At 40.7% G+C, this 27,384-nt stretch overlaps 1 protein-coding gene across 1 annotated transcript; it reads right to left on the bottom strand.

The window, feature by feature from the left end:
* BMP3 (bone morphogenetic protein 3) lies at window positions 1–27,345 on the bottom strand. Its single transcript, XM_032400621.1, has 3 exons — window positions 26,531–27,345; window positions 10,560–11,470; window positions 1–3,592 (listed from the first exon to the last, which is right to left on the bottom strand). The coding sequence occupies exons 1-3, from the start codon at window positions 26,853–26,855 to the stop codon at window positions 3,401–3,403; spliced, it is 1,428 nt and encodes a 475-aa protein (XP_032256512.1). The 5' UTR covers window positions 26,856–27,345; the 3' UTR covers window positions 1–3,400.
* Window positions 27,346–27,384: the final 39 nt, after the last annotated feature.

Raw genomic sequence — 27,384 nt, 5'->3', positions numbered from 1 at the left:
AACTGTACAAGCATTAAATTCTGGTCTAAAACATGTACAGAAACTAGTGTGAAAAGCTGAGGGAAGGCTTGGGTTTTAGAAAAGGGGGGTCACTTCATCACCTATAAACTACATTAAAATATGATTGTCAAGGGGAAACAAGCATTCTTGTTTAATTTTATACCTAATCTTGCACATCACGTGTGCATAGCTATTCTTTAACCCAACCTTGATTCAACAAGAAGTCAATATCCAGATATTAGTTACTTGTTAGCACAGAGAAAAGTGAAAGCAGAAAGACTAAACTGAATCATGTAATTACAAAAAGAAATTTTTATGGGAGACTGATAATAGTATTATACACATATGATTGTCTATAAAAACATTAAACAGATGACGAGAGTTGTTCCAGAAATATTAATGCAAAAAATCTTATCTCAATGAATAAATGATCATCAGTCAATATATAGCTAGGTGAATGTAAAAATGTATCTGGAGTATCGTAGTCCTGAGATCTGGGGAATCCAATCTTCCAGTTTAAATTCCACAATCCCAAATCCTATAAATTGTATATTATCACACCGTTTACAATAAGATACTTTGAAAATACTATATTGACCTCAGCAGCCCCTGAATTTGAATTTAAGAGAAGAGTTATTGGAAAAAAATTCATTTTTTAAGTGACTCTGTGTGTGTGTGCGTGTCACATCTAGAAACTGGGGTGTAGTGGCATTTGGGAAAGAGAAGGGGGCAACAGGAGAGAGAGAAGAGGGAGAGACAGACAGAGATGCATGATTTAGGAAATGGCATTTCTAAACATAATTTCTCTCCTCACACCATTGCCATTTTTATACCAGGAGATTTGTAAACAGTCTATGTAAAACTTATGCATACACTAGTACCTAAGGAATTGTGAAATAGTCACTCAGTTTTCCAACTATTTCAAGTAAATTTTTATGAGTTAAAACGTCATTTCATTTATTTCAACCCCTTTGACTGAAAAGAAATCTTCCTTTATTTTGGGGGGAATAAAACTTTTCCTGTTTATAGCTTAACATGTCTTCAATATGGAGTGAAATAATGGTTACAAGGCCACCCAGAAATAACTAGCTACTGGTCAAAAAGTATTTTGATTGTTGAAAGATTACCAAGCTCTTTAATTGTGTTGTAATGCTACTTAAAATAAAATCTTACTTAGTTTGTACTCATAAATTTTTATTATTTAGAGGCTTTTCTGGCCATTGTGGGATTTAATCTGTAGTAAGTGGTCATCAATTAAAATTAAGAAAGGTAACAAACAGACATCTGGAAAGAAGGCTGAAAAGTAATGCTGGGAACTGCTAGAGGAAAAAACTAAATGTAGAATTGCATCATTTCTACCAACGAGAAAGAAGTTTCCTTTATTGAAAGATGGTATGCCCAAGATAAGGTGGTCACATACCGGCTCACTTCTATTATATAATTTTGCTTTCAAATTTTTGATAAAGTGTATTAAAAGTAATCCTATCACCTATCTCATTTCAAATATTTAACATAGTGCTGCCAGAATTTTTTAAAAAATGAACTATGAGGAACCACAGTAACTCAAGCACCAGAGCTTAACTTATTATTCAGAATGAGTGTGTCTCATTCAGAGTTAATATACACTCATGCCAACCTCTGTGTATTCCAAAAGTGTCAAAGAGCTTCTGTTCATGGTAATCTTCTTTAAATGCATTTCTAATAAGTTAGAAAGCTAGAAATACGACTGAAACCACAGGGAATTCCATACTCGCTCCCAAATACTGAAGATGAGCCTGTTCTTGCCTTTGGTTTATGAACAGAGATACTTGCAGCATTGTTATATCTATCGGTATCATCCATTCAACTAGCTCAATTAGTCAACCTCTTCATTTTACCAGTGAAGATGCTAAAGACATGCAGTTAACACAGTGCCTTTTACAAAATAAATGCTCAATAAATATTTATTAATTGGTGAACCAAGATAGGTAGCTATAGGTAGAGAGAGAACAAAACCCCATGTCTTCTGGTAGTTCACGGCCTCTGAAACAGCTTAGTTGTCTCTAATCAGGTGAGATTCAATTCAGAGGACTACTAAACCACAGGTATGACATCATCACCAACCCATGGTCTGAAAATGTTTTTGTCACACATGTGAATATAGCAAGAGAGATTTTTGAAACAAGTTTTCAAGGGCAAAGTATAAGAGGATATTTATGACAAATGGAAGTGGGAAAAAACAAAGTGTCTATATTTGACTTCCATTTTTTTTTTGGTGGATAACTTTTAGTGAGCTTTGCTGAAGTATAGATTTCATGGCTGAACCATCCTTGGATGTGGCTGAAGTATGATATTCAACATGTGATTGTGATTATTCTGGTCATTTAAAGAAATTTCCAATATTCCATCAGTTTTTGAGCCTCAGTATCTATGGATTACTTCACAGGAAGTCAAGGCATATCAAGAGAACTAAAATTTTAATCAAATTTAAAAAATTTAGTTGAATTTTTGAATTCAATTTAAAAGAACAAATGAAGGTACTTGTGACAAAGAAGTACAGAAGGGAATTCCATCTGGGTTTTTGAAAACTGGGCTGCTGGTTCCCTTTTCTAGGAGGCAATGAAATGAAAACAACTGTATTTCAAAACTGAATGGCTGGGCCAAGTGGTAACTCTCTGCATATGCTCTTGGATCACTCTCTCCTTTTTGGTAAAGTTCTCATAATTGAATGGTGCTTGCCAGAATATGAAATGAAAAAAACCAAAGAATCCTGCATAGACTGAATTATAAAACCATGCTAAGCAAACCTTCCTACAGAGTGGCACGGGCACCCGGCAACATACACACATACATACACCACCACTCAGCGCACACTCTCCGCTCATCAATTCACTCAAGTACACATGGAGGAAAAACACAGGTAAACAAGAGTCTTAAACATTTCTAAGATAAACATAAATGTTGATTGGATTATTTTGCACTTGCTGAGTCGCTCAGGAATCTATGGCAATAAGCCTACTTCAGAATATGAAATGTTTCTATTCTCTATGAGTAGAGATAAGTGATAAGCTGTTGGTACTTCCCCAACTTATTTTCAAAGCCCATTACAAAAATAAATCAGTGTGTCCTCTAATAGCTCTAAAAACAGTTTGAGTGATCATTTTTCTTTTGTGATTTTTTTTTAAAAAGAAATAAATGTCCATATTTACTAAAATCTTGCATTGAGTTCCATTCAGAAACAAACACAGTCCAGTTCTCCTTGGTGGAAATCATCAGTCTATTTGCTCATTCTCTTTGACTATAAAAAAAATCTTTTGGGGTGAAATGCATTGGCAGTGCAAAAAAAAAAAAAAAAGGAGGGGGGAAGTCCATTAAATAAAGTACTGATTGAATTAAGCATTCATATGAGTTCTCTGCCAGGTTATCTGCAAGCACAAGACTCTACTGTCATGTTAGGATACACTTTAAGTACCACGTTCTTATTTTCATCAAAGAATAAGATACTGAGTGAAGACATCTTTTCTGGCACACAGCAAGGCTCAGGAATTCCGGGCACGACCCCCACGGCTCGCACTATACTCTGGATGGTAGCATGATTTGATGGCTTCAAAGACTAGAAAAGAAATGGGAGAAGAACATGGAAGTTACGTGGAGCTGCTTTTCTACTCTTCACCGTCCATCATTAAAATACATAGACAATGAATTCGTTTCAACAACTTAACTAACACCGGCCTCGTCAGCCACCCGGCACAACCTCCTGTCCCACCACCACCGTAATGGTCATCGTGTACTGAGCAGCTGCTATGCACCAGATGTGTTAGATGCAGTATCTCTAATCCTTACAACCACAACTACCATGTTTTATATTTTTCAAGTAAAGAAATAGGCTCAAAAATCTCAAATGACATGTCTAAAGTCAAATAACTAGGAAATGATAGAGTGAAGATTTGAATACAGTTACCTAAACCAGAATCACTTAATTAAAAACAACTTAGCCCCCAAACAGGGGATTAATACTTCCTAGGATGTCTTCAACAACAGGATTGCAACAAAAACCATTTGTTCTAAATTCTATGCGAATCATAATGAACCCTAACAAACACCCTATTTACTATAGATATATTATCGCCACTGCTATGGTGGTATTTACACTTTGCTGTTAAAATAAAACCAAGCACACCAAGGAACACTGATTTATTAATAGTTGGCACCAAGATGGACTGGATGGTAATTACTCCGCTGTGTAAATTATTCACCCCTCAGAAGCACTAACGGAGGTTAAGAAGACCACCCCGTTAGCCACTGGGGGGCACTGTTGCTCCATGGGTTCAGACTTCAATGCGGTCGTGTAAAAGTGTAAGAGGTGGCCAAATCCTCTGGGAAAAGGGGGCCTGAAGTTTTTCCATGGGTATCAGAAGTTTGACCAAAGGAGCCTGGGTAAAATCCTTTCCTGAGAAAATGCCAAGTGGAACCACTGACACCCACGTGACCCACGGGATTTTTATTTAGAGCGACACACGACTCTGCTCAGCTTTGGAGAACAGGGGCCTCTTTTCCAAGCCCAGAATATTCAGGTATTAGCGCTACAGAATTCTTCAGGAGAGATGCCATGCTGCGCAGCATCAGTTTTCCCTAACGTCTCTTTTAGGCAGGTGAAACCAGTTTGGTTTTAAATATATTTAGAAACAGAAATTTGGCAACTTGCCAGAGATCACATGTCAATTCAGAAGTGGGATTTAGGCCAAAACTCTGGGTTTTTACTTTCAAGACTTCGAGCCATGTTTCTAATGGCTTAGAGGCACCTCTGAGTTGGTATTTTAATTTCATACTCCTAAAAACTCCCAGTATGGGAAATGGGAACAAGTTAAATAAGGTTAAGGTACATACAAACCATGGGAGAAGCAAATAATATAGAAAGCTAGCATACTACTTAAAAAAAAAAAAAGAAAGAAAAGAAAAAGGATTACTTTGGCAGAGAAAGGGCAAATCGATTTGTCTCATCCCATCTTTCAACTTTAATGAAAGAAATTATCCATATATTAGACTTTTAACTTTATTGTGAATGGGCATAAATTATTTAAAATATGGTCTTAAGGATGGGCAACTGGTTTCTTCCTCTTTCTTCCTAGAAACTTTAAGTATGTGTTGGAAAGGATTGTTAACTTTCAATCAATTAGCTTTGCAAAGCAAGGTACTCTCCCTTTAAGGAAAGGAAGTGTATGTTCTATTTTGCATACCATTTGCCTTGCAGCATCAATAAAATCTGTGTAACTGATACAAACTGTAATCGGTATTATTCAATAGAGATCAATAGCCACTGTTCTTTATTTCATCAGTATTAGTAATTTCCAAAGAACATTTTTGCGGCCATCCACTCTTCTCTATTGATTTATTCTTAAGATTCAGCGATCCAAACAGCCTATAATAATGCCACGAAGGACTTTTTAAACCATAGATTTTCTGACATTATTCTGTTATTCTTAATGTTTTAATGACTCCTATAATATTTAAATTTCATATGAAGTGGATCTATTTAAGTAGATGAAGTCTCAATTGATCAATACTGCTGTGCATTGCTATTCTCCAGAGCCTAGGACAGGGCATGCTCTGGGTACTGAATAAATACTTGCTAAATGGATGAAATACTTACAAGAAATAGCATACTCTCCATTTTACCTATTTCTGTGGAAATAATTCCCATCAACAAAAATAAAAGTTTCTGTACAAATGACCCAGAGTTGATATGGAAAATATTCGTGGGTGTTTCCTAGGAAAATTCCTGTCTTTTTTTTTTTTTTTTTAAGCTCTAACTCACAAATGATAGATTCAGAAATTATGAGCAGTCTCTGGTGGGCTCACTGGAATTCAGGCACAGGCCCTTGATTCTGGGTTGGTGTGTCTTATCAGGAACCTTCAATTTGCTAGGGAGTTTCCCCCATTTTTTCTCACCACGGAATCCTCTGATCAAGCTGCCAGTACCGGGAATCGTTATTTCATGCACAAAAGATCCATGCAGTAATTGCTCATTTGAAGCAGGTTGCCAGTCTGTAATTTTTGTTTGTTTTTGAGTTCAGATCATCCTTCTCATGACTCTCTTTATAGCTTAAGAAATTTGTCAATCTGTGTTATTTCCGTCCCTAGTCTCTGTTTTTTTTTTCTAAGATTATTTTATTTATTTATTTGTCAGAGAGAGAGAGAGCAAGCACAAGCAGGGGGAGTGGCAGGCAGAGAGAGAGGGAGAAGCAGACTCCCAGCTGATCAGGGAGCCCGATGTGGGACTCCATCCCAGGACGCTGGGATCATGACCTGAGCCTAAGGCAGACGCTTAACTGAGCCACCCAGGTATCCCTTTCCCCAGTCTCCAGTTCCCCAGTTTTTAATGAGAGTAAAACATGACTTTAACATCAGCCTAGGGAATTTCTGCTTGGGTAACTTGGTGCATCAAGGTTTAGGATTTTTAGGTCATTTTTTTATGACCAGAGGTTGGAATTGGAAACTCAGGAAATTAATTGAGGGTGTATCATTTTGAACTCATTAAATGTGAATTTCTTCTTTATATAGGCTATTTGGTTCCAAGTGTTTAGGTCTTTGCTGCCTAATTCTGTGTCTTTGCTATTCTTAGGGTTCACACCATTCCATGAAAAAATAACTCCATCCTCTAATCCTTATTGGTTCTCTCACATCTCAGTCAGCAACAATGGCTCAATTATTTTCATTCCATTTGCAATCTCTGTTTTCCATCTCCACTAAGGTGGTGAGGAGGAAGCAAAGGCAAAGGACTTGGCTTGAGCTCTATGGGTATTTTTCATCTCATGGCAGAATTCCAGAGTTCTCTCCCTGGGAGAACAGATTGGCTGTAGGGGCTAGAAATCAGAAAAATCCACACGGCCGTGTCTGTGAATGAGATCTGCCGTGGTGGGGCCCGCACCTGCCAAGCTGCGCATGATGTCCTCGAGTTGAATTTGATTACGAATGCATTAGCAAGCGAGAGTGTGTCATCAGCTAAGAGCCCTCATTCCTGACCCGGGCCATGGGGTTTTGCTCCACACTCTTCCAGTCCAGCCCACATGGGTGTGATAGCCCAGAAACTATCTAATTGGAATCAGTGAAAGGGCAAAGCCTGGAATTTGGGAAAGGCAGAACACAGCTGTTCTGAATTACAGAACAGGTTGTCGACTTGTGCAGATGAAGAGCCCCGCCATGGAGAGCAGGCTTTTGCTCACGAGGCCAAAGGGAAGGAGAGCCAGCAGAGGAGTCTGGCCTGGGAGAACTTCTCTCTGGGGCAAAATGTATATCTAAAGTCTGAAAGTTCTTTGGCGCCTCCGTGACTCCACATGTGTTCGTGCTGATCTGGTCAGAGACCTTATTTCTTCCTCTGTTGTGTGGACTCTATTTTTCTTTAAATAGTTCTCTCTGGTTACCATGTTGGAAGCTGTGCTGATAGCAGTGATGCTTATTAATTACCCCTTATGTAGCAGCTTCGTATTGGTTCCCGTGTTCCATCCTTTTGGTTATTATACCACCTGAAAGCCACAAAGCCTGGCAGGCCAAAAGGGAACCCCTGGAAAGCCTTAAAAGGGAAACTGATCCACACAAGGTGATGAGAGACGGAGAACTCCATGTAACAGCCAAACTTCCACTCTCCACTTGGCAAAGGGAAATCTCAAGCTTGGAGAGAAAACTCCACACTTCTCTCTGTTATGTCTCCCTGGAGATCTGATGCCCTTCCAAGTTTTGACAAATATTAGGATGAGTTCAGTTGTTGCAACCAGTGCTGTCCTGATTCTATGACTTTCCAAAGAACTGTTACAGGCTGTTGAACCTGCAGGGAGAATCCTATTTTAGGCTTTGTGATGTTTGAAAAGGGACTAGGAACATTTAAGAAACTTTTTCTTGTCTTAACATCTTTTATTCTCTTGATCCCTTTTCCTATTTGGGCTTTCTTCAGCCCCCTGCATTTAATTTTCTGTTCTCCTCAGTCTCAACAATGACCATTAATAATAATAATATCAAGAGCAAATATTTATTGAGTGCCTACTATGTTCAAGGTGTTTCATTTCCCCACTGTTGTTATTATGTAGATACTATTGTTTTTATTATGTACTGTTGTACCCATTTCAAAGATGAGAAAAATAACATACAGTTGACCCTTATACAACATGGGTTTGAACTGCATGGTCCACTTATATGTGAATTTTTCGATAAATATACTACTGTAAATGTATTTTCTCTTCTTAAGATTTTCTAAACATTTTCTTTTTTCTAACTTACTTTATTGTCAAGAATACAGTATAGAATACATACAACATAGAAAATACATGTTAATCTACTGTTTGTGTTATCGATAAGGTTTCCAATCAACAGTAGGCTATTAGTGGTTATGTTATGGATCAAAACTTATCCGTAGATTTCCGACCATGCAGGGCATCAGTGCCCCTACCCCCCACGTTGTTCAAGGGTCAACTGTGTAGAGTATGAGTAACTTCTCCCAAAAACCATAGCTGGTAAGAGGTAGAACCAAGATCTGAGCCAAAAGGTTTTAACTCGCCATGTGGCTACTCAAAGTGGGCTTTGTGGACCAGCAGCATCAGCAACACCTAGGAACTCTACTAGATACACAGAATCTTAGGCTCTATGCCCAGAGCCACTAGATCAGAACCTACATACCCCAGGCAATCTGTAGCCACATTAAGGTTAAGAAGCCCAGCGATGAGCATGTCCATTTAATCATTCTGCTGCACTAACACACTTCTCTTCCTAAACCTATCTCTGTTATTCTTAACTTATCCCTTATAAGCTTTGAAATAATTATGCTTTAGATCTTGGAGAACTGTCATGAAGATCTACTGAAGCAACAGCAGGATTTTGAATAGTCAAGGCAGGCATAACCAACAGGAGATGGGGGGCAAGTTGGGGTAACTAGAGTGGAGTGGAGACCAGACCAGGTCTCCAGAGGGAGGAGTTGAAAACTCACTGAATAGCTCCACATGGTCAGGGATCCCTGGGTCCTAAAATCTGGAGTCGAGAAGGAAAACTCCTTCCCCAGGCTTCATGGAAGAAGTTACAGTTTATGAGTGTGAGAGATTATTTGGAAAACTCAGTCATCCTGAGTTTAGGGACAGATTTTGAATTCATTTTGCCTCTCAATGCCACAAAGCAACCCACACTATAAAAATTCATCACTGTTACATTCTGCATCTTTGTGGTGTGTTTTTAAATGCTACCCTAGCTGGAACAAGTTTTGTTTGATTAGTGATCTACCCTTTATGAATATTTAGACAAGATAAGGCTGTTTATATCATAGTAAATGTACATAATCCTTACTTAGTGTTCAGATTTACAAAACTTGGAATTGGCAAAAATCCTTGGGAAAGACAAGTCTTAGAAGATGTAGAAAGCTTGTCCTTCTGAGATATTCTAGTAAGAAAACGGAAACTTCAATCAAGTTCCTTGCCCTGAGACTGACCTGGCTTTGTTCAGTCAGACCTTATGCCTGTGTTCCATTTAACATCCCAATGATCGTGGGACTAGTAGGACAAGAATATGAAACTTTAAAGAGCTATAAACAGAAGTTGCTCACTCTTGGAGGCAAAAGATTTTTTTTTCTCCATTATTATATAGCAGCAAAAGTTGATTCACTTCAAGTTTTGGTAAAAAGAACAACAACAAAAAAAACCCCAACTCTATTGTGTCTCCAAATTCTATTCCTACAGCCCCATTTCACTGTATGTCAGAGGTTCAAACTGTTATAAGCTAAGAATAGAATTTCAGCAATAAGCTTAACTGAATGCCAGAGGGCACCACTCTATTTTACTAACTTAAAATTCAAAGAGAACAGTCACTTGGATTTGCCGTGCAAGGCAGAGGTGGGATTGGGGAAGCTTCCGAGAGTATATTCCTTAGGATACTGAGTGCTGATATGATAAAGTACAGTCTCTGTTGATTTTGGAAGAGACACAGGTAAGCTCTGATTGGTTGGAGTAAGTTTTGGAAGAAACTTAGAGAGTCAAAGTATCCTTTTTTGCATTCCTTTTTTGATGTTTATTAGGGAAGCAAATGAAAGAAGCATTTGGTGGATTTCATGAGGCGAGTTTACCTGGCCCAACCCTGATCCTGACCCTGGTGGGGCCAGTTCAGCTCATGAGAAACTATTCATCAAAAAATATTCTGCATGGGCATCAATCCAATTAGTCCTTCTCCCTCCTTTTTCCCATGACATCTAGTCATTCTCTGACTATCCCCTCCAAAATCAGCCTTCTGATCATTTGGGGCTTGCTGATTGTGGGCAGGTGTAGATTCACATATAGCAGAATAGACCACATCACTGAATACACACTGTGTTTGGAAGCAACACAAAAAACATATACGTTTTTCCTCATATCCTTCTTCATACCAATACTGACTTCATATTAACTTAACAACTATTAAAGAAAAACCAAGCATAACCATTATTGCCTAGTACATGTCAGAATGCAATAAATAAGTGTCCAGATGGATTTTGTAAATGAAAACACACATTCAGTCCATGTGTCTTTCTACTCTACAGAAGTAGGAAGGATAGGACAGAGAATAAGGGCTACCTTTGGCATGGGGAACTGGCAGGCTCCGGAGCAATAATAGGCATCAAAGGACTTGGGGGAGATAATCCATTCACTCCAGCCAATATCTGCAAAGTCCACTTTAAGGTATCGCCTGGCACAATTCCGAGGTTCAATCCATTGCTTTCTTCTGGCCTTCTTCAGGGTCTGTTCATCAAACTGGAGCATCTGGCTCTTCTGGTGAGGTCCCTTTCTCTGTTTCTTTTTGTTTTTAGTCTTCTCAGGGGCCTGAGTCTGAAGGGTCTTGTAAGGCTTTCTCTCCTCCCATACCCCATCCTCCCTATACTGATACTCTGCCCCAGGAAGCTCATTGTTCTGCAAAGGTAACAGGACCCCGGCAGAGCGCTTCTTCCTCCGCTCAACAGAAAGGGCAGCCCTGATGTGGCTATCCAGTTTAGGCACAGCTCCGGTGGGGAAATTCCGGTGTCCTTGGAAGCTTGACACCACACTCTCCGGCTCAGAAATGGCAGCATCATTAGCATACACCAAGATATAAGGCTCGGGGAAGGGGAACATCTTCTTTGGCAGCTGGTGTCCTTTGGAGGTAATGGTAAATCCTATGAGGAACTCCTCATTTTCCTTGGCCTTCCTCAGGAGTTGAGTGATGTCTTTAGACAGCCAGGATCCAAAGCCTCGATGAGATTTGGCTACATCTACTGAAAGATGACCCAGGAGTTGACTTTGGTTTCTGTCATATTTAAGGATCCATGCAGAGAGATCCATCTGTATGTGTTTCCTCTGAGCATGATGTGAGCATCCTCGGGACACTGGACAACTCAGGCTGATGTTTATTAGCTCCCCAACATAGAAATACAGTGTGGCAGATAAAATGTTTTCAGACTTGGTTAGAGAAGTCAGGTTAAAAATGTGCAGTCCCTTGCTTCCAAGAGTTCCTAGGAAGGAAAAAAAAAAAAAAAAAAGAATTAACGGGAGTAAACAAGACCCCTACCTGACACCACATAAAAAAAGTAACTCAAAATGAATTAATGACCTAAATATAAGAACTAGAGCCATTAAATTCTTAGAAGAAAACATACAAGCAAAATCTTCACAGCCTTAGATTTGGTGACGGATTCTTAGATAATGACACCCAAAATATGAGCAGCAAAAGAAAAAAAATAAATAAATTGAGATGGTGGATAAGCTGGATTTCATCACAGTTAAAGAACTTTTGTGCATCAAAAGACATTATCAAGAAAGTCTATACAACCTACAGGATGAAGAAAATATTTTCAAATCATGTACCTGACAAAATGCGGTATCCAGGACATATAACTAACTCTTACGACTCAACATCAGAGGGTCAAAGAAATCAGTAAAATATGGGCAAAAGCACCAAATAGACACTTCTCTGCAGAAGACATATAAAGGGCCAACATACACATGAAGAGACACTCAGCATTAATAATCATTAGGGAAATGTAAATCCAAACCACGCTGTGGTACCATCTGACATACACTAGCCTGGCTATAGTAATAAAAAACAAAGTAAGTGTTAGCAAGGATGTGGAGAAACAGGAACACTTTTACATTGCTGGTTGGAATGTAAAATGCTTCAGCTGACGTGCAAATGTTTGGCAGGCCCTCCAAAAGTTAAACACAGAAATATTATGTGACCCCACAATTCTACTCCTCTGTAGCCCAAAGAATAAAAAACAGATACTCATACAAGTACATGCATATGCTTAGTTGCAGTTACACTATTCACAATAGCTGAAGGTTGAGACAGCATAGAAGTCCATCAACGAGTGAGTAGCTGAACAAATAGCGCTATGTCTATGCAGTGGAATATGATTTAGCCATAAAAAGTAATGAAGAAATGATACATGCTACAATGTGGAGGAACTTTGACAACATTATGTTAAATGAAAGAAGGCAGATAAAAAAGGTCACAGATTGTATGATTCCATTTACACGAAACATTCAGAGCAGGTAAATCCATAGAGACAGAATGCAGATTGATGTTTTCCAGGGAATGGAGGCATGCAGAATGGGGAGAAACCTCTTCTTGGGTGGGAGGCTTTATTCTGGAATTATAGAAATATTTTGGAATTAGGTAGACTTGGTGGTTGTACAACATGGTGAAGGTACAAAATGCTGTGGAATTGTCCATTTAAAAATAGTTAATTTTATGTTATGTGAAGTTCACCTCAATTAGACAAACAAACAAAGAAAGATAACAGGAGTAATTTTAAAAGCTAGAGAAGGATTAAAGCAAGGATCAGCCATGTTTATTAGTTTGCTTTTTCCTTTGCTGAAGCACTACGGATGTGTAGAAGTTGTAACACAACAGTGAACTTACTGGTGTGAGAGCTGAGAGTTCTGGCCTTTCATAAGACTACCAAGAACCAGTCCTATAAATCTGGCACAGGATTGTAATAGCTTCTTATCCCTGGCAGTGGATAGCCTACCGGTTATAAGCATCAGTAGGATTAGACTCACCTTGATTCAAGCCCTGGCTCAGCCACTTGGGGCAAGCTAGTGTTCTCATTCATAACACGGAGACCATACCTACCTCTCCTGCCATCAGAATTAAATGAGATGTGTGTAAAGCAGCTCATAAGGCGCCCAGCAAGTGGCTCTTACATAAAAATTATTATTGTTATTAGTGCTAGCAATGACCATATTACGGGATTATATCTTCTACCTGCCTCACAAAGTTTATGGTGCAGGATGAGGGTAGGTAAGCAAGACCATATAGCTCAGTATTCAGGTAATTTATGTGAAATGATGAGCCACACATTCAAATTATCTTAAAGAATTAATGCCCTTGTAGAGTTTGCCTGGAGTTCATCACATCCCAAGAACTTAAGAGTTGAATTTCTTCCACGTCGTTTGATGAAATTATTGAAACTGGTCAATTGTGTCTCAATTCTTCGAAAATGAGAGAGAGCAACAGAACAAACAGAACAAGAGATTGATTAGTAAAGGGCAGAGGTTGGCTCCTTCTCTTAAGATCCTCTACCAAGTTAGTGGCAAGGCTGAGGTTAGACTCAAGAATGCCCAGTCCCAGGATCCATCACCAGAGCCCGGGCCCTCCTCCATGCACTTGTTCCATATACATATTGGTTTCAGAAACATACACGCAATTGTGAAATTATGTTCTTGATCAAAAACATATTTCAGTAAAAACAAAACATTTTTATAAAGACGTGGAAACTTAGAATGAGTTCATTGAGTCCCCAAGCACAAGGGAAGTGCAATGGGAAACATATTTTACTCATTTTTAACACTATGTGAAGGCAAAGGAGGAAACTGCCATTTGTGCACATTTGTATAATCCATGACACCAGGATAATATTTTACAGACCTTTATAACAAAGCCATGGCATCAGAGTTGTTCAGAGACTCTAGCCTTAATTCATACCAGTCACCATAACATATACTTTTACCCAAACTTCTTGTAGCAGATGCAAGTTTAAAATGGAAGGAAGGGAAGTCTCTGTTCTAAGTATGTGGCAAGCGAATGGTTGCCAAACAGACATCCTGGCAGGGAAAAACATGAACGACAAGGGATCTGGGTGGTAGCGTCTTAATTGGTAAAGTAATAGTGCTCCTGCCCCCATTTTTGTTTCAAAATATTTCCTCCTCCTCCTCCTCAAAAAAAAAGTTTCCTTCTTTCTTTCAAACATGTTTCCAGACACCTTGTGACCTGCTGTTAAGCAGGCTCCACCCCTGTGTCTAATCTTCAATATCCTCTCGTAAATGCTTCAGAATCTGCCATACTGCCTCTTGTGATGGCTTTCATTTTAGCTCAGTACACTATTTTGAAGTCCCAGCCCTGTGGCCCAGGCCCAGATCCACCACACCCACCAACTGTCCTTGGGCAAATAACCCAAGCTCTTTAAGTCTGTTTGCTCCTTTGTAAAAAGAGCCCAATAGCATCAACTGCAGGGTTGTGAGAATTAATTGAGAGGGCGCAAGTAAAGCACATCGCACATAGAAAAAACTCCGGGAATGTTAGCTAACTAGCACCGTGCTGTCCAAAATGAGCGGCCATTTAAGGCTGAACTGAAATGTGCTGTTAAGTGTAAAATACACACTGGATTTCAAAGACTTAGTCCAAAAAAGAATGTAAAGTATTACATGAACAGAAGTTTACACTGATTGCATGCTAAAATGATATTTGGATGTCTTGGGTTAAATATTATGATAGTGTGATTTTATAATATATATATATATATTTGGTCTTTGTCCCATGTCTGGCACAGAGCTCCTAAAACCCTTGGTATTTCCTAAGAGATCCATACAGGTGCCTTTTGTTACGTTAATGAGGTGAATTTAGAGGACCAATAGGGAAAGGGGTTGGTTGCCAGGGGAACCAACCCACTGATTAGAGGGTTGGAACTTTTAGCCCCACCCCTGATCAGGGAGGAAAGAGGAGCTGGAGATTGAAGCCATCACCAGTGATTTAATCCATCATGCCTATATTATGAAGCCTAAAAAAACCCAAAAGAATGGGGTTCAGAGTGCTTCCAGGTTGGTGAATACATGATGATTTGGGGAAGGCAATACCTGGGGAGGACATGGAATCTCCACACCCTTGCTGTTTCTGAGTTATATCCTTTCATAATAAACTGGTAATCTAGTAAGCAAATGGGTTTCCTGAGTTCTGTGAGCTGCTCTAGCAAATTAATGGAAACCCAAGGAGGGGTGGTTCATGGGAACCTCTAATCTGTAGCTCCCCTCCAGGTGACAGCCTGGGCTGGTAATTGGCTTCTGACGTGGAGGCTGGTCCTGTGGGACTGAGCCCTCTGCCTGTAGGATCTGACACTATCTCTGGGGACACTGAGTTGAATTCTCAGATACCCTGCTGGTGTCTGAGAATTGCTTGTTGGTGTGGGGAACTTCGGGCCCACTTCACCCACATCAGAATTGGGCGCAGAACATTTTCAGTATAATAATATATGATTAAAATTAATTTCACTTGTTGCTTTTCATATTTTTAAATGTGGCCACTAAAAATTTTAAATTACATATGTGGCTCACGTTTGTGGCTCAAATTACATTTCTACTGGACAGTGGTAATCTAGGATAACCACCACTTTTGTAGTCATATAGTCCAAAAGGAAAGAAAAAAAAGGCATTTATTTATTTTTTTTTTCCCCAAGTGCAGAGAAGAATTAGGATTTTTGCTAAACGTGAGTACTCAAACCAAAAAGTAAGTTGGGGGAAAGATTCCCTTCTTGGAATGCAACAGACTTTCCTTTACCAAGAACATTAGATAAAGATAATTTTGGTGATTGCGTTCTCATTTTCCCTCCAGCTGTGGCTAATCGGTTCAGTCTGCAGTCCGAAGTCCAAGATTAACACACTGCTTGGCGATAGAGTTGACAGAGTTAAATGGGCAGGTTAGCAGCCGTGCTTTATGGCGTAGCGATTCTCTTCATAGCTTCAGTTGTGTTATTTGTGTAGGACACAAATACATCCCCACTACAGCCAACAAAGAACCAGAACCAAAGCAAAACAAATGTTTCACTTTAACAAATATGAGTTGAACACTACTAGGGGCTGGCCCCTGGGCTGGGTCTCGGGGCTGCACAAACAGCCACTGAGGTCCACACTGTTGAGGGGGGTGGGGGGGAGGACTGAGAAGCAACATGCAGGTAGATATGCCATGACGTGACGATGCAACTTGCTGTCAAAGGTGTGAACTGTGTTCTTGGAGCAGCAGCGAAGGGGGCATTTAACTGCCCGAGTAAGGGGAAGAAGGATACACAGGGAAGAGTTAACCTTTGAGCCAGACATTTAAGAATGAAGGGGAAAATGGATGTTGGGGGTGGGGGAAGGAGCCCATTCTGGCAGTCGGCAATGCTGCATATCCGGAGGCTTTTGCATAGCGATATTTCCAATATTTTAAAGAGAAATTTATTAAAATGTCCTAAATTAATCTAATCCTAGCAGACATCTAAGCTGCCTAAATTCAGAAAAGCAATGGCCAACTCACATTTAGCTCCTAACTCGAGGTCCTGTATTATGCCCAGCACTTGACCCTTTGCCATTTCTACCCAGACCAGGGAGCGTGTTATCCAGGCTGTTCTGGATGACCTCCTCTCCCGCTCTGTTTTAACAATAAGCTAGAAGTCTCAACCATTTTGCAAAAACATTTCTTGACTTCTCTAACCCGTATTGTATTTTTGCCTTCTTCTACCTTAAAATATTTAATTTTTGTGCAAGTTAATGCTCTTTCCCCCCAAAGGACTCAACAAATACTTAGTATTTACAAGGATGAAAACAGGAATAAGGGAGTTGCGAGCAGTTGAGCAAATGAGTACAGAGGACTAAATAAGGAGATCGATACCTCCCTGCAAGTGGAAATAAGTGATAATATCTATTCAATTACTCTCATGCTTTTTATTTGATAGATTTTTAGAATTAATTTAACTTTTCAAATGAGAGTCTTCACATACGTAAGAACAGGAGTTTGCAGTAGGCTTCTCTCTTCTTTTATCTACAAAGATATATATGTTTATATGTTCTAATATGGGTGCACAAAAAATGCTATCGTGCTCACCTTTTTTTTTTTTTTCTTCTGAAATATTCTGATACTTACCTATTTGGAATTATTGAATTAGAAAACTGAAGTATACCTTCTGATTAATAAGAACAAACTGACATAATAATAATATAAAAACAATGGTGGGTTTTATCAGGTTAAAAACAATCGCTTATGCATTATCAGGCTGTTTGTAGTCTTCAGGTACTAGGAGACATTAACCGCCACACTAATCGGATTACATCTACAGTTGCATGCTTCATTCTGGGTGCCCTCATTTTAACCAGTTCATTGATACAAGAGAGAGTAGTAACCAACATGTTGAAGGATCTGGAAACTATGTCTTACAAGTTTGAATTGAATAAATGGAGAATACATGGCCTGAAGGAAGAAAAAAAATGGTTTACCGATGACATGAAAATTGTTGACAAATACTTGGAGGGCTGAAGAGGGCTCACAGGGTTTTTCTTTCCAGCGTCAGAGACGAGACTGAGGTCTAAAAGTGATAGTTGAACAGAGGCAGAATCCAGACCGATATGTGTAAAGAATTTCTTTCTAAGTGTCTGGTATGATAGTGAGACCCGTCTGGGGGACTGGGCAAACCTAAGATAGTCCTAATTCAAGACGGTTACGGGAGGATGTCTTTATGGAGGGTAGGAGAGATGCACTAGGTAAACTCTCAGATCCCTTGCAAGGAACTGCACCAGGCTTTATTTTCAGCTCTTCCTAAGGAAATGTTTTGATGCTAAAATATAACTACCAATAGGTGGTGCTGTTTTATTACTGTTCGCTGGCACTAGCACACGCTTGGATTTTCCTTGCTGGGAATACATCAACTGCCGCCTAGTTAGGTTTTGCCATTGGCATTATCATCTTATTTTGAGTTTTCTAGAGTCAAAAGATCTGTGAATTTAAAGAGGCTTCAGACATCAGGTGAGTTTCAAACTACACTTCTCTTTGCACACCTGTCAGGATGGGGCACCTGCGCCGCTTCTCCCTGCAATGTCTTCATCCGCCTGTTCTCCTTGATAATCCAGACTTACTTTTTTAAGGCAAAGCGGAGGCCCCACCTGAGGCACGTTTGTCATGCCAACGCACTCCTTCAGTTGGAGCCCTGCCTCTAATATGATTCTCATCATATTAGTCCTCCTTCCTAAGACCATAAACTCCGTTAAGGAAGATCCTATAGGAACTTTATCGGACTCTTCAGCCCCAAGCATAGGGCTTAACTCTAGCGCCGTGCTCAGTAAATGCTGCTTTCATGAACAAACAGAAGGAGTCGAACCTGTTCATTGTAGAAATGCAAAAATGAGGCACCAGCGAGTTAACACTGATTTCGGAGAGGAGCCCAGCTCTTCTATTAACTGTATAGACTTTTTTGGGAGCTTGATTCATAGCTAAGGCAGAAGATTTATTTCTGTTTTCATTTGAAAACAAAGCACCTGCACCTAATGAAAGCAAGGACGCAGTGGTGCCATCGCAAGGGTTTAGCTCCCGCCCCGAGCCGCTGAGGGGGTGCCCAGGGAGTGCTAAGTGGAAGTTCACCTTCGTGCTGGCCCATACAGAATGTTTTCAAAGGGAATTAGAACACACAATGGAAAGCTTTCTATGTAAAGTATGATTTTAAAACAAATAGACTAAATGAAATCTTGATGATTAGTTAAATCCCCAGAAAGCAGGGAAAACATTTTAGTCATAGAGAAAATATGTAACTCGGGACAACATTTTTTTTTTTTTTTCCCCTACTTCTCTCTCCAGAGTACAGCTGTGAGAAATGCCAGGGGTGCCTAGGAAAGAGCCACGTGCACCCCGAGTCACTGGCTGAATGCTTGCGGATTACCGAGTCTAGAAGGCAGGGTCTCTCAGCCACCTTGAGCTCTCAGGCAAGCAAGATGGAGACTTTCTAAATTAGAATGCAAAGTCACAGAATTTCGTTTTTCTTGCAGAGTGCCAGTCAAACGACTGAGTTTTATGGGATTTCAAAACAACCATTCTCTATGTCCAAAGTAAAACGTGGCCAGGGATGATTTAATGTATGTTTTTCTAGAATAGCAACATGTTCAGTAATCAGTTAATCTACTCTTAGCCTCTGCCTAAGGGCATTCCTAGACTGTGAGCTCTCAGAGGGCAGACCCATGTCTCAATAAATCTTTGAGCTCCTAGTACTTGCACAGCCTGGAGTATTTATATCCTAAAAAATATCTGTCAAATTTGTTGAATGAACAACTGTGTAAACTTACCAGATTCAAAAATGTTTCACACTTAACACCAAAGTGAAAAGACTTTCAAGTTGTTTCAACTTCCCAAAGTCAGCAGAAGCCCTTCTTGGGTAGAGGTACTGTATGGCGTTTCCTTTCAGTTCATCAGAAAAGAAGCATTATTAGAACAGTTGTATATAGAGTAGACTAGCACTGCGATCTAACATACACATGGTAAAATGCCTCATGGGAACTTCATTCACGGCAAGTTTATTTTTAAAGGATCCTTTGGCTGGCTGATAGCTTTTCCACTATCTCTTCTTATCTAGTCCCCTGGACATCTAATTCAGCTCAACTGAAATATTTACTGAGTGCCTGCTACGTGGCAAACTACGCCAGGTCCTCAGAACACAAGAATGAAATAAGATAGGCTTTTCGCGCTTCAGACTTGCTTTATAGATCTCTGTCCCATATCCTCCTTCTACCAAATCTGTGAGGCCCCAAACTCTCTGCAGCTATGGAAGGAGGTTAAGAAGTCTTTATTAACTTCCTTTGAAGTCCACTCCAGAGAAAGAAACTGCCATAAAGATGGTGGTGTGCCTTCTACAGTGAAAGAAGCTTACCATTATATAAATTAATAAACCATCTGTCCACAGAAAGGCCCACGAAAAGTGCCAAATGAGACCAAGATTTACACATTAGTCAATCCTAAATTTCAGACGCTGGTTATAAGATCCTCAAAACTTGAGGGACATGAGCTTGACAAGTGTATCTCAAACATGCGTCAGAATCACCTTGATGGCTTGTTAAAACAGAGATTTCTGCGTCCTGCCCCCAGAGTTTAATTCAGATGGTCTTGGGTGGGCTGGAGAATCCCCAGCAAGTTCCCTGGTGACGCTGATTCTGCTAATCTAGAGGTTGTACTTTAGAACAATTCACCTCAAGAAATCACTATAAAAAGGTGCAACTCTGCTCCATTCAGCCACCAAAGTCAGGACAGAAAGAGTAACTTCTTGAATGTGGGCTTGGGATATCACAGATTGTATTACAAGAGGACTATCACCTCCTTATATTTACATTGCTGCTGAAATATTATCCTTTGTGTTACAAACAATTGCACTTGATCAACAGTTTAGGTATGTTTAAGGCTTGTGGGAAACTAGAGAGGGATACCTTTTAAGATATTGAGAATATCTCATTTATATAAAGCTTCTAACCATTTAATGCTTTTCACATTTATTTTCTCAATTGAGTTTTACCATCTTTCTTCGAGACTGGCACAGTAGTATGACTTAATCATTTGATAGATGAAGAAACTGAGTCTAGCACTATTAGATATGTTTATTAGTTAGTAATTCAGCCAAGATTAGCCATTAGATCTCTTAACTCAGCCTCAGGTAATAGAAAAATTAAAATACCAGGAATCTCTTCTTTACTTGAAAACCATTTTCCTTAACCCACGCCTAAGTGTAGCAGTTACACTTAATTCAAATAGTCTTTAGCTTAATTCCATGCACGATTTAATTTTAAAATACCCTTTGAAGGAAAAGCAAATAAGATCATGCTGGGTCTCAGTTGTTTTAACTGTAAAATCAGAGGATTAGACAAAGGATCTTGCATTTCTACAACTATTAGATGCATTTATTTTATAAAAGGAATATTTAATAGAATTCACTCAGTAAAGTAAGAAGTACTTACTGATGATGGTAATACGACAGCATCAGTTTGTCCAAAAATTTTATTCATAGTGTGCCCAAATAAAATCTAGGCACTGCATTTACTGTGGTTCTGTTGCCAAGAAATGATGGTCTTAAAGGTAGGTCCATCACTGAAGGAGTCAATAAACACACCATGCTCAGTGGGCTCTATGACTTAGGCGCATAGGTGTTTTAAATGAATAGAGACATCTATGCCTTTAAACACACCATCCCTGAAAAGTGTGTCCCCGGAAGTACTGCTTCAGGTGCCAATAGGCTGGGACACAGCCACTACCAGCATGTGAAAAGACTAGCGACCTTATGCATTTCTAAATATATTCCCTAGATGAGAGCTCTTCAGTTACACTGTCATCATTTACTACTGTCCAAGGGACATATTATCCTGGTATACTTGTGTCACTTGATTAATACTATGTCAGTGTTTCCATTACATAATTCTGTGTTCATGGGTTCGTAACATAATCATAACAATGCACTCTGAATTGAAACTTGGCATAGGAAAGTTCAAGCTGAGACTATTTGTGATGATGCCAAACTTATTTCCACTACTCCCACCAAAATCAAGTTATTAGGATACTGATTACTAGGATATACAAATTGAATAGATGGGAAAACCTTCCAAATTTGGGGAGGAAAGTTCTGATGTAGCAAAAAAAAATCCTGAGTAGCAACTAGAAAGTGTATGCAAACTTGCTCAATAATTTTCACTAGGCTTTTTGACAGGTACGGTTTTTATTATGTCTCATAAATACAACAAACATCGGTGATTATAGAAGGGAGTTGATAGCTGTCTCGAGTGTGTCTTTCATCAAGATATTAATGGTGATAAAACAAAGTGATGTGTATGATCTCCAGTGAAGTTTTCCACAAATAAAGCAGCTTTTCTTTTAAAAGCATAATACTAGCTGTGAAATAATGAATATTAACCCTATAGAAGAAAACAGTGACAGAGAATTCATAAAGAAACAGGAAAAATGGAAATCTAATGACAGAGAGACTCTACAATTACAGTCAGAGGAGTTTAAAACATGAAAGCAGGAAGGTGGTACAGTGCCAATTGGACCCGAGTCCACACAGTAACAATGTAAGTAAACATCCTGAGATAGGTACTCAGTGGGAAATGAGAAATAAGACAGTTTTCTGTTGTGATATTTACTTGAATTTTGTATATCTTCCTTTTCTGAGAAATTAGGAAGGCTCTGAACCAGCGTTTCCCCAACCAGATATCTTAGAACCACAATTCTCTAAAATGCTCTCTCAGGGAGAAAATGATCCACTCTTCGGGGGACTCGCTAGCATTTAAAGGCCCTGAAAGTTCCCACAGCAAGTAAAAATGATCATTTTTTCCAAACCTATTTGACATGGGACCCAATTTTACATAACACCTGTTAACATCTTCCAAAGACCCGCTTCTACAAAATTTTCTCCTAGAAAATTAGACTATTAGAAATAATAGGTTTTGAGATGAGCTCAGTATGTTTGAAAAATTGTCTGGTAAATACATCATGACATCCATTTCTTCTCCCGTATAAGGAGGGTGGAGCTTGCTTTCCATAAAGCCTCTTCTAAATACAAATTTGTAGAACTCCAAAACACCTGAGAGCAGATTTGACACTCCTGTCTCTATTTAATTTTTAGAGATATCTGAACTGGATCAGTCAAGTGCTTATAAACTTCCATGGCTTAGATAAAATGTATGTTACCCTCTTAATATATTCTTAATTACATAAATATTTTTAATGCATAAATATTTCCTGAGTGAATTATCTCTTTAGGGGATTTTTTTTCATTGACCCTCATGGTCTCTTGGTCTCTTGGAGTGTGGCTAACTATACTAAAAAGCTAGATTTAAATAATTTTTTCATGTAACTCATTCTCTTTCTCTTTTCCATTAGTATGGAAAATCAAGAATTCATGGTATTATGGATTTTTAAATGTCAGAGATTGTAAAGCTGTCTTGCCTATTACAGTAAAAACTTCATTAAGGGTTATCATGTATTCAAAGCAGTGTGTAATTCAAAGCAGCCGCACACCCAGCTCCCCTTCTCCATAAGCATGATTGTCCTTTGAATGAAAACGTTAGATTACCTGGGTACTCATTAATTTCAAGCATAGTTTCTAGGTGCCAGAGATTTTAAGGTAACTATGTTTTAATAAAGTCATTATATTCCCTTGCCATTAAACCCATCAAAAACGATGTTCGCTCACTGGCCCATGTATTTTATAGGAATGCTCATTCTGCCCTTAACTCTATCTTTCCCAAAGCCTTATATTTTCGCCTTGCCCTTCAGAAACACATCAAATGATAATCCTTTATTTTCAAAGAGTTTTGTTCATCATAGGAAAGACTCACCCTTCCTCATTGAAGGACAAGATTTGGGGTCCCAATTACCTCAATTTTCTTTTATCTATGAAGTCTGTGTGTTGTTTTTTTTTTTTTTTAAGGAAAAGGCGATAAATTTCACTGAAATACAATCTTTTTGTAGTTATATGTCATAAATTAAAATAATGATACTTTCCTAGTAAGAACATGTGTGCTTTAATCACTTTTCCTAAAGAAGTTAAATTTATGAGTAAGAAAAATAAGAGTAAGTGACTATGGGAATGATGAGAAACTAATGAACACAAAGTATGTATCTTCAAGGATCAGGCCAGGAGAAAACCTCATGTAAAATACTCTTCTTTTATTACGTAGTAGCCAAGGACAACTTAAACTGAGATTAAAATAAAAGCTGATTTCATAGGCCTCTTGTCTTCCTTCAAGATGGTGTATTTTTATAGAGCTAAACTTCTCTGTCGTCGATAGTTTTGTAAATCACCTTTTACAAAGGGAAAGATAAAACCTATCTTTACGTAAACCCTCACACATCACAAAAAGACTTATGAGTGTTCCACACTTAGGGTTTTGGCACACCCACTGCATGGCGTGGAGGGAGGAGAAAAGGGGTTAGCGGAAAGTGTATTTAGGATGGATGCCACCCACCATCAAGTAATGGTTTAAGTAGAAAGTAATCAGAGGGATACCACAGCAGCTAAATTTCAACCAAAGATATTCTAGGTTTAGAACAATAAATAATTTTAATCAGGTATGTTCCAAGGAGCAAATAGGGCTCTAAGGCTATAACTCAGCCCGAATAAGCACTTGGAAAGTCTGCCGGGTCAGCAGCCATCCCATATAAATACAGCACACCACCTGACGGTCCACTAACACTTGTAACATCATTGCTACAGAGAAGCCCATATGTTGTGAAACCTAAACACCATGGCCTAGAAAACATATCTGATTTATTAAAGCAGACAGCATCTTTCACCTACATCGGAACATACGTCACAAGACAAAGAGTGTTATGGAAACGCTGATACGGATAAAGGAGAGGGACACACGTGAAAGCCTTAGCACCTTCCTGAAGTCGTGCCTTCTTAGAGCCAGACCTGCCTTATAATAAGGTCTTTTGAGTGTGCTAGTAACTAAACACTCTTGGAAAGGGTCCAACACGAACCACCTCTCCAGGAGTCTCCGTCGGATGCAGTAACATGACACTTAAGCTTCCACAAAAACCGATGTCTACGTTTGATGAATAAGTCATTAAGACAGTCTCTAGGATGCTAAAGGGATTACTTTTCTTATCAGGGCACACAGCCTTGTATATATGCTTCAAGCTGCAATTCATCATTTCCAGGGAACTTCTGGCCTCTCTATCAGAGTTTATCATTTGCTGGTATAAGACCCGTGAGGCTGATAAGGGACACTAGAAATTATAATGCACAGAATGAGCTGAAGCCCCAAAGAACATGGGGCCCGCCTTTCTCAAATCCTTATCCATCTCCCACGCATGGTTCGCTCAGCCTAAGACAAACATACAAACAACCAGGCAATGGGTGTGAGTGAAACAAACTGACATTCCACCTCCCAACCTTGTGATTCATACTAAAAATGAAACTTGTTGATACAAAAAATACTATTCATCTCTTGGGTGCTTTAGCTTTTCCCTAGGAATATCACCAAGAAAATGACCATCAGGGTAAGAGTCATCTGAGTATCTTCATTACTGCCACCTGCCTTGCCCACCCAACTTCTTTCCAATTCCTGTGGCTCCCACATTGCTCCTTCCTTGAGCTCTGCCCTCAGAGTTGCACGGAAATAAACAGGGCATTCACTGGTGTGGTCAGCTGTCGGGACAGCCTCCTCAAGTGGCTGGCACACTGTGCATAACCCAGAGCAGGTTTCTGTTTCCTTAGCAGAGGGCGGCAGCCCCTTACAGATTATGCTCATGGTTTTAAGAAGAAAGTGAAATCTGGTTCAGCTCAGATGCTAGCTAAAGATTTCTGCATTAGAAAGCATAATTCACATTTATTGTAAATGTCATCATGCCTACGAGCTCTAGAGTGTATTTACAGTGTCAACCTAGGGCTTTCCTTGATGAATGCTTTGGTTTTCCTTTTTTCCAGGAGTCCTACATATCAAAGCTCTGCGAGATTTCTTTCTAGTGATTCTGACAGAATTGATAGAGCATGAGGCAAGGCCTCCCCACTTGAAGATTGTTGGCTATTTTTCAACGGTTCACTGAAGACAGGCTTTGCAGTTACATTTCCCTTTATCATGAATGTAGTGAACAAAAAAGCCTGATGCGTCTTCAAAGCATATAAACCGAGTCAGTGTCCAGGAAACTTTCCCTCAAGCTGTTAGCACAAGGGAGGCAGGCTGTTAGCATAAGTTATTCCTTCACCACAGGGAACAGGAGAAACCTTGTTAAGCCATGAATTTCAGTCCGCAGTGATCTGTGTGTTGAAAAATGGGATGAGCAGATTTTCATCGGCAGATTCCAAGAGGTGTTTACATCCACCGCTGTCCCCCCCCCCCTCAGCTCCTCCCAGGGTGGAATAGGTACACCCCTATTTGCCCAGATGGGTTTTAAATAATCGAAACACCGACTTCCTGGTTTAGTTTGTGTGTTTGTCACCAAGGGACTATCAAATAGAAAGTGTCAAATACAGTAACACAGAGGACGGGAGTTAAGAGGGGTGCGAGGTCTGGAGAGCCACAGTCTAAAAGGCGAGGGGAAGGCGTCTCGTTCAAGTATGACTTTTCCCTCTGGTGCCTCAGGGTTGGCATAAAATGACATCTGCCTTTAGGTAAACATGGCTAAAGCCCAGTCCAAGGGAATTTCCGCTGGCTGGCTTAAGAAACACCAGATGAGGTACCCCTGGGGTGCTCCAGACACCCAGCGCAGGACGGCTCTGCTGGGCATGGGGGTAGCCCCTTCCCCCTTTCCAGGCAGTTCCTCCAGACCTACTCGGTTGCTCGGCCCCCTTCTTCTCTCCAGATCTCCCTCCCAATTCGGGCTCTAAAACTGGGGTTACTCGCTGGCAAAATGCGGGGTGTGACGGGACCGAGGGGGCTCGGTGGGCAACTGCAGAGGGTGAGAGAAGGTCTCTAGGTAGCATTAGAGAGCGGAGGGCAGACGAGGAAGCTGCGGGTGGGGGGTGTCCCTGGAGAAACCTGGGGCGGGACCGCGGAAAGGGGGCGCCTCGGGCACTCACCTGCTGCTCCGGCTCGAAAGCTGCGAACCGTGTTGCCTTCGCGCAGGGGCTGGGGGCGCAGGGGCCGCGAGCCCCGCTCAGAGGACCCCGGTGTCCGTTCCGCCTCGGCCTTGCCGCCGCCGCTGTACCTGTCATAGAGCCGCAGCATGTGCTCGGACACCTTGTCGTGCGGCGGCAGCACGGGGCCCGAGTCACCACCTGCCGTGCGGTCGCCTGACACGGCCTTGTGGAGCTCGGGCAGATCCGGCTTCAGTCTCTCTCCCCGCGCCAGGCTCACGCAGAAGCAGCCCAGCCACAGATAGAGCAGCCTGCGCGCCCCAGCCATAGCGAGGTCCCGGCGCCGCGCGTCCGCTCCCCGCGTGGCGGGGGGACACTCCGAGGCCGCGAGGGGCCCGCGACAGAGCGGAGGGTTGAACTTCGAATCGGCGGGGGGCGAGGGCGCCGGGAGCCCCAGGCACTGCTTGCGCAGGACGCCGGCAAGCCGCACTTTTTGCGCTGGCTGATCGCAGACCGGCAGGTGGGCTCTTCCCCGGCCGCCGCGCGGACCTCAGCAGGGCAGGGCGCTGCAGGCGCCGTCCTCACTTGTACGCCGAGAAAGAGCTTAAGTCGCGGCGTGTGTGGCCGGGGAGTTTTCAGGATCTGTCTCTGTCCTCCCTCCCCTCTTTATCTTCCAGAACAGCCGGCCGCAGCGGCCGCGCTCGGGAAAGGCACTAGCTATGCGTCGGGCGCAGTGCCGGAGCCGGGGTGCGCGCAGCGGTCCGGAGGGCGCTCGCTTGCCTTTTCCAGGGTTTGGAGCAGCAGTGGTGCTGCAGGTCCGAGTTTTGAGAGAGAGAGAGAGAGAGAGAGAGAGAGAG

The sequence above is a fragment of the Phoca vitulina genome, unplaced genomic scaffold (genome assembly GCF_004348235.1).
Source record: "Phoca vitulina isolate PV1807 unplaced genomic scaffold, GSC_HSeal_1.0 scaffold3, whole genome shotgun sequence".
NCBI lineage: Eukaryota > Metazoa > Chordata > Mammalia > Carnivora > Phocidae > Phoca > Phoca vitulina.
Note: the sequence above shows the minus strand (reverse complement) of the source record. Positions and strands in the feature narration are given on the sequence as shown.

Coding starts and splice junctions, on each gene's coding strand:
- BMP3 (XM_032400621.1), bottom strand. CDS start 26,855: ATGGCTGGGGCGCGCAGGCTGCTCTATCTGTGGCTGGGCTGCTTCTGC. Junction 11,471..26,530: donor CTTTCGAGCCGGAGCAGCAG/GTGAGTGCCCGA, acceptor TTTCCTTCCTAG/GAACTCTTGGAAGCAAGGGA. Junction 3,593..10,559: donor GCCAGTTCCCCATGCCAAAG/GTAGCCCTTATT, acceptor TTTCTTTTCTAG/TCTTTGAAGCCATCAAATCA.